Source organism: Myotis lucifugus, unplaced genomic scaffold (assembly GCF_000147115.1).
Source record: "Myotis lucifugus unplaced genomic scaffold, Myoluc2.0 scaffold_197, whole genome shotgun sequence".
Lineage (NCBI taxonomy): Eukaryota > Metazoa > Chordata > Mammalia > Chiroptera > Vespertilionidae > Myotis > Myotis lucifugus.
The window spans coordinates 968,505-976,471 of record NW_005871245.1 but is presented as its reverse complement, the minus strand read 5'-3'; the positions used below and the strand labels follow the sequence as shown (position 1 = coordinate 976,471).

The following is a 7,967-nucleotide window of genomic DNA, read 5'->3' as shown; positions in this document are numbered from 1 at the left end:
ATATATATATATATATACATACACCCATCCCCCCTATATATATATATATATATATATATATATATATATCCACACACATGATAAAATGGATAGGATTAATTAGTTGATTAGCTTTAGAGAAGAAAGAGAGGAGTCAAAAATAACTCCTTAGTTTCTGGTTGGAGAAATGGGTGGAGGCTAGCGCCATTTACTGAGGCAGAAAATAAGAGCAAGTTTAAGGTGCCAAAAGATATTTTAGGAGACTTTTGGGTATAGAAGGTGTAAAATTCAGGTGTAAAAGTTAAATGTGAGATCATAAAGGGCAGAAGTGTAAGTCGGATATGAGGAATTTTCAAATACAGAAGTAGGTCAAATACAAACATTGATTGAACCAGTCTATGTCAGTGTCTATGATGAACAGGTCTGTGAGAGAGAAAATTATTTTTATATATAAACAGCCTGTGTCCTGGCAGTACAGTATGGTTATGAGTATAGATGCCCATTCAATTAACTGCAATACGTGACACAGGTTGGTAAACACTAGAGGACAGCTACAAACCAAGTATTGAGGCACTGCAGAAAAGAAAATGGTTTGTCAATGACTATGTGGAGGAGTGATCTTTCAACTGGGCCTGAAAGGGGAAGGAGAGAAGGAGAAAGGAGTTTTGGACTTAAGGAATAACAAAGTATAAAAACCTGAAAGTTCATATTATATGTTCAGAATACAGTGGGTTGTTGGTATGGCTGGAGTTTAGGGTATTAGAGTTACAGATAAGACTGGAAAAGTATTTTGGGGTCAAATAGACTGAGTACCATGCTTAAGTATGTGTATTACAGGCAAGCAAATGCTGTGGCAGAGCTGAAATACAGTTTCAATCATCTGACTACCAGTTGCATATTCAAACTTGCATCCATTGTGTGCCTGCTCCATTCAGCACAGCCCTAGTCATCCTCACCTACGTGTCTAAGTAAATACAGTCCTCCTATTCATTCTTTCTTAAATTATTTGCTCTTTCCTTTTCTTATAAGTACCGCGCGCTAACCGATTGTGCCACTGGAGCTCTGGCTCTCTCTTTCCTTTTCAACTGTGAAGACTAACTGCAGAATATCCTGTGGCCCTCTGAGTTTTCATTAAGGCTGGGACAATGCTTTGAGTTACTTTAGAGTTGAGGAGCATGTGCTGCTGGACACTGGTCTCCTCAACAGTTCTGCAAGGGAGATGTCAGGTGAGATTATTTCTCCATTCAGTCTGAGGCAGAAAGATATTAAGAAGTTCTAGCTTCAGAGAGGGCACCAAAAAAAAAAAAAATGTTCTAGAGGTCATAAAATTGGATTCAGCATTTATTAAACAACTACACACTGCAAGTTATCTTTTTCTTCCTATAAGCTTAGTTCAGTTAGTCAGCAGATACTTATTTAAAAAAGCATATTTTTATTGATTTTAGAGAGGAAGGGACAGGGAGAGAGAGATAGAAACATCAATGATGAGAGAGAATCATTGATAGGCTGCCTCCTGCTCACCCCACATTGGGGATCAAGCCCGCAACCCAGGCATGTGCCCTTGACTGGAATCGAACCCAGGACTTTTAGTCCACAGGCTGACGCTCTATCCACTGAGCCAAATCAGGTAGGGCAGCAAATACTTATTAAGTTCTCACAAAAGACAGAGCACTTGATGAAGTATAATGGCTGGTTGCAAAGAAAATGGATTCCTGCCCTAGCTGGTTTGGCTCAGTAGATAGAGTGTTGGGCTACGGACTGAAGGGTCCCAGGTTCCTTTCTGGTCAAGGGCACATTCCCGGGTTGCAGGCTTGATCCCCAGTAGGGGGCGTGCAGGAGGCAGCCAATCAGTGATTCTGTCTCATCATTGATGTTTCTCTCTCTCTCTCCCTCTCCCTTCCTCTCTGAAATCAATAAAAATATATTTTAAAAAAATAGATTCCTATTCCTACTTTCTAGCAGCTTGCTATTTGGGATGGAACTAGTGGTGTGCTATAAACCAGCTCCCTAGGAAAAACACACATTCTGATTTGTAGTGCTTGCCAATTTCTGTGGTGTATATGCTTCCAGCATCACTGATTTTAAGTTATCAACTTAAAATGTCACTAAACATGGAGTTGGAAAGTGATATGTACAATTGGTTCTTAGGAGCTTGTAGAGCTGATAGAGATACCATTGAATGAATCATTCATATTTAGGAAAGCCTACAATAGCAAGTGAATACTGAGATATTTCTAGAATGATCGGAGCCTATGTCAGCCCCATCTCACGTTCCCATCCTTTTCAGAGAACCATGATCTCCACAGTGCCCTTGGATCTGGTAGTTATCTTGGTTTTCCTTTCCTATGGTTGCCATCTTTTCAAACCAGATGAAGTTACTGGTGCTTCTTGTTTCTGACAGCAGCTTCAGCTATCTGACTTCATGTGAAAGATGGCTAATGCAGAAGTGAGTGTCCCAGTGGGGGATGTGGTTGTGGTACCCACTGAAGGAAATGATGGGGAGAACCCTGAAGACACTAAAACCCAAGTGATCTTGCAGTTACAGCCTGTGCAACAAGGGTAAGTGACTAATGATTTGGATATTCTGAAAAATTGGAGAAGTTTTAAGAGTGGGGAAATTATAACTTATGCTTGCTTAGTACAGGCAAATTAATCTCAGAGTTGGCCAAATTATCATCTCTATAATAATGTATTGAGTGCTATATTTGTCATTTCAGTACTTATTACAATTAGCTATTTCCTTATCTTTTCCCCTCTTTTCCACTGTTAGCTTTTTGAGGGTAAGTTACATGGCTCCCTCATTTTATTTATCCATACTATTTAGCACAGGGCCCTGGTACATGTTTACCAAAAGACAGTGTAGTTAGAGTCAAAGGAGATTAGGCAAGGCAACTATAAAAGTATTCCTATTAGAAGCTCTCTGGACTGTCATGGGTGGACAAATTATCAAGCTTAATCTCTTAAAAAAAAAGTACATTAACCTTTTTTTTATGTGTGTGTGCTTTTTTAAAAAAATTTATCTTTATTGTTGAAAGTATTGCAGGTATCCTCTTCCCCCCACATTGACTGTCTCCCTCCCCAGGCCTTCACCCCACTATTGTCTGTGTCCTGGGTTATGCATATATGCATATCCTATATAATAAAACCCTAATATGCAAATCGACCAAACGGTGGAACAAAGTGGCAGAACAACAGGTTGCTATGACACACACTGACCACCAGGGGGCAGATGCTCAATTGAGTGTCTGTCCCCTTCCCCCAGAGGGAGGCAGCCGGCTGTGACGATAGGGAGTGGGGCTGGTGAGTGGGCGGCGCCAGGCCACCAGCCAAGGCAAGTGCCAGTGGGGGCCCCCCCGGTCACCCTGCCCTCCCGTCACCCCACAGATGGCCCTGATCACCGGCCAGGCCTAGGGACCCTACTCTATATATTGGGAACAGTCCCTTAGGTTTAAAAATTAAAACTTGGCAAGGCTACTCTAACATTGAAAAAAAACAGGATGATACAGCGATGACATGCATGGACTGTGGCTTGCACGTTTTATAGTCAGCCCTGATTCTGATACTTATAACTATGTGACAAAGCCAACTACTTAACTTCTCTCTGCTTCAGTTTTTCCACCCATAAGATAGGGAAAATGGTACTACTGCCTCAAAAGGATCATGTTATATACTACTTTTTATAATCAGGGCAAAAACATGTAGCTGCCCATACAACAGTAAGATGCCTTTCACCTGTATGAAAAGTATGGTCACTGGTGCATGCAGCGTTCCGGATTGCGAGAGGGATGTCCGACTGCTGGTTTAGGCCTGACATCCCCCGAGGGGTTCCGGATTGCGAGAGGATGCAGGCCAGGCTGAGGGACCCCTCCACCCCCGTGCACGAATTTTGTGCCCCGGGCCTCTAGTATGTATATAAGTTCTTTGATTAATCTCTCCCCACCCCAGTTCCCTCAGAAATATGTCAGTCTGTTGCATGCTTCAATGTCTCTGAGTCTATTTTGTCGGTCAGTTTATTTTGTTCATTAGAGTTCACATATAAATAAGATCATGTGATACTTGTCTTTCTCTGATGGACTTATTTCACTTAGCAAAGTTCTCTTCAGGTCCCTCCATGCTGTCTCAAAGGGTAAGAGATCCTTCTTTTTTACAGCTGCATAGTTTTCCATTGATGGGCACTTGGCTGTTTCCAGATCTTAGCTATTGTAAATAATGCTGCTGTGAACATAGGGGTGCATATATTCTTTCTGATTGGTGTTTCAGGCTTCTTAGGATATATTCCTAGAAGTGGGGTCATTGAATCAAATGGCATTAACTACCTATTTTTATACAATGTATTATAAAGGTGTTGGAAGAAATATAACACATTGTTACCATTACCATAGAGCTTGCAGTCTAGCTGTGCAAACCAAAAGTACATATCCTATCCTATATAATAAAAGGCTAATATGCAAATAGACCAAATGGTGGAACGACCGGTCACTATGACATGCACTGACCACCAGGGGGCAGATGCTCAACGCAAGAGCTGCCCCCTGGTGGTCAGTGTGCTCCCACAGGGGGAGTGCCGCTCAGCCAGAAGCTGGGCTCACAGCTGGGGAGCGAAGCAGCAGTGACAGGAGCCTCTCCTGCCTCTGTAGCAGTGCTAAGGACCCCTCAGCGGACATCCCCCAAGGGGTCCGGAATGCGAGAGGGCGCAGACTGGGCTGAGGACCCCCTCGTCCGCCCCCCCCCCTCCACCGTGCAAGAATGTCATTCACTGGGCCTCTAGTATATAATAAAAGGCTAATATGCAAATTGTCCCCTCTGGAGTTCCACTGACCAGGAGTTTGACTGCTTGCTATGATGTACACTGACCACCAGGGGGCAGCGCGGAATGAAGGAAGGCCGCAGCCGGCAGCTGGTAGCCGGGGGAACAAAGGCCCCGATCAGCCCTGATCGCCAGCCAGGCCTAGGGACCCTAACTGTGCACGATTTCGTGCACTGGGCCTCTAGTATATAGGTAAAGAGATAACTTGTATGGCAAAATCTAAGAAGTGCTGAATGGCATGGTTAGGAAGTACTTTCAATTCAAGGGACCGCTATGAATTTGAAGAAATAAGTTTTAAAAAATGGTCTGTGGTCTTGAAGGTTAAATAAGAATTGCATAAAAAAAAAAAAAGAATTGCATCTACAGAGAGAAAGGAAGGGTAGTTATTTTATCTTGGGGAATGTATGAAAGATTCTTCATATGATTTACAATGTTCTTGGGCAAACATATGATCCAATCCTAATCAACTAAATAGTGTACCTTGTCTTAAACACTTCTGGAAAAGACAATCAACCTCTCTTGGTAATTTTAAAAGCATTTTAGTATAGAAATTTCAAATTTACACAAAAATAAAGAAAATACTATAGTGTAAGCACCCATACTCAGCTTCAACAATCATCAACACATGGCCAGTCTTATTCATCTCTACATCTACCTACTCCTGAATTTTTTTAAAGCAAATCCCATACATTAGTATGTATCTGTAAGATAAGGACTTTTTAGTTTTAAAAATATAACCATAGTTTGCTGACATTTCTAAATATTGTTACGCATGAGGAAATATTCTAGGATCTATAAGGGAAAGTTGATACATATTCCTGACGTAGAGATAATAGAGTGATTTAAATTTTTTTGGCACCAACAGATTATGTATGCTTATTCAAATTCTCTTTTGTGGGAATTTTATCTGTTACACATATACATACTAGTAGTTGTTACCCTTTGGTATATGATGAAGAATTAAAAAGTAGGTCCTTTAGTTGTAACCAGCTTTATTTTTCATATGGAGTCATTATTTCTATCTTTCCAAAGTGCTACGAGGAACATTTGAGATCTTGCTCTCCAGCATGTTGTCAGTTTGGCTCAAATAAATTTTTTTAAATATATAATACATTTTTATTGATTTTAAAAAGGAAGGAAGAGGGAGAGAGAAATAGGAAACATCAATGATGAGAGAGAATCATTGATCAGCTGCCTCCTGCACAACCCCTACTGGGGATCAAGCCTGCAACCTCATCATATACCCAGAGTGGGAATTGAACTGAGACCTCCTAGTTCATAGGTTGACGCTCAACCACTAAGCCATTCCAGCCAGGTTCAAATAAATTCTTATAAAAATTTTTCTAAAAAGTGCTCCAGTTGTCACTTGTCTTATTCCTACTAAAGACAGAAAAAGCTTCTCTATTGCTTAGAGACTTAATTCTTTTGAAGATTTAGTTCCACTTTTTTTCTTTTTGTCTGTCTCTTATTTTCTAAATTATATTGCCTTTTCTGGAAATCTCATTGCTTGATCAGATAGGCATCTTTGTATAACGTATATTGACTCCAATCCACTGTTTATACTGAATTTTAGTATATGAGCTTGTGAATAAACATTTGAAGGACTGCATTTTGAAATGCCTGACAATTGATGCTCAGTTGATTTCTCAAACTATGTTTGTTTGTTTTTTAATGTTTTTTCTTTTTTTCACAGAGGAAGGGAGAGGGAGAGAGAGATAGAAACATCAATGATTAGAGAGAATCATTGATCAGCTGCCTCCTGCACACCCCTTGCTGGGGATGGAGCCCGCAACTTGTGCATGTGCCCTGACTGGGAATCGAACCGTGACCTCCTGGTTCATAGGTCGACACTCAACTACTGAGCCATGCTGATCGGGCTTTCGAACTATGTTTTTTAATTATTTGAATATTTATTGTTCTTTAGCTCCATTTTATAAAGATGAGTGGGGGAAAAATATACTGATACTAGTGATAAGAAGTACAGGTCTCATAAGTTTAATACACTTGAGACAAAGATGGAAATCATCAGGTATTAGTCTTTAGCCTCAGTTACACTTAACCTAATTGGCTTCAGGTTCAAATATGAAGGAAAGAAACAATCAAAGAACATGTATGAATTATGGGGAATATATTGGTAAAGACTATATACAAAAGGCAAGAAATGATTACAGATTTTATATAAATATTTTTTATTTCAATATGCAGAACATTTTTTGTCTTTTTTACCTTTTATATATATCACATTTTATACTTTTTCAAGTATTTATTATGTACATATTTTCATTTTCAGAAGTATATTATGAAGCAAAAGTAGAGTGTCTGGTAATAGTCTCTCTACAGAAATACATAGAACCTAACAAGTGTCTAAGATGATTCTTTCAGAATAACACTAGTCCTGGCCAGTAGCTCAGTTGGTTGGAGCGTCCGTTCTGTACACCAAAAGCTTGTGTGTTCAATTCCCAGTTAGGGCACATACCTAGGCTTCTGGTTCAATCTCTGGTGGGGTGCATATGATAGGCAACCAATTGATGTTTCTCTCTCACATTGATGTTTCTCCCACCCCCCAACTCTCTTCCTCTCCCACCCCTCTCTCCTTATTCCTCTCTATAAAATAAAATAAAACAAAACAACCCCCCCCCCCGCCCGCCACACACACAGGCATGGCTCAGTGGTTAAGTCTCGACCTATGAAACTGGAGGTCACGGTTTGATTCCTGGTCAGGGCACATGCCTGGGTTGTGGGCTTGAACCCCAGTGTGGGGTGTGCAGAAGGAAGCCTATCTATGATTCTCTCTTATCATTGATGTTTCTATTTCTCTCTCCCTCTCCCCTTCCTCTCTGAAATCAATAAAAGAAATATATTAAAAAATACCCCAAAACAGAATAACACTACATTGGTTTTAAAATATGCCCACATGTATCTTTTAAAATAGATATATATTTTTATTGATTTCCCAGAGAAAGAGAGATAGAAACATCAATGACAAGAGAATAATTGGCTGCCTCCTGCACACCCCCTACTGGGGATCGAGCCAGCAACCCGGGTATGTGCCCTTGACCAGAATTGAACCTGGAACCCTTTGGTCCTCAGGCCAATGCTCTGTCCACTGAGCCAAACCGGCAAGGGTTCTTAAAGGGTTTTAAGGAGAGAGTTACATGATTATGCTTGTGGGAATATAGAA

At 40.6% G+C, this 7,967-nt stretch overlaps 1 protein-coding gene across 7 annotated transcripts in view; it reads left to right on the top strand.

Moving 5' to 3' along the window:
• The window catches only part of GMEB1 (glucocorticoid modulatory element binding protein 1), a 33,661-nt gene that overhangs the window by 4,069 nt on the left and 21,625 nt on the right, over positions 1 to 7,967 (top strand). For 2 of the 7 annotated variants that reach the window (XM_023760999.1, XM_023761004.1), the window contains exons 3-4: positions 817 to 947; positions 2,381 to 2,538. In XM_023760999.1, the coding sequence (XP_023616767.1) occupies positions 2,411 to 2,538 (128 nt within the window). In that variant the 5' untranslated portion in view covers positions 817 to 947; positions 2,381 to 2,410. The remainder of the gene's footprint in view (positions 1 to 816; positions 948 to 2,380; positions 2,539 to 7,967) is intronic. The other 5 variants (XM_023761003.1, XM_023761001.1, XM_006097241.3 and 2 more) reach the window with 3 other exon arrangements.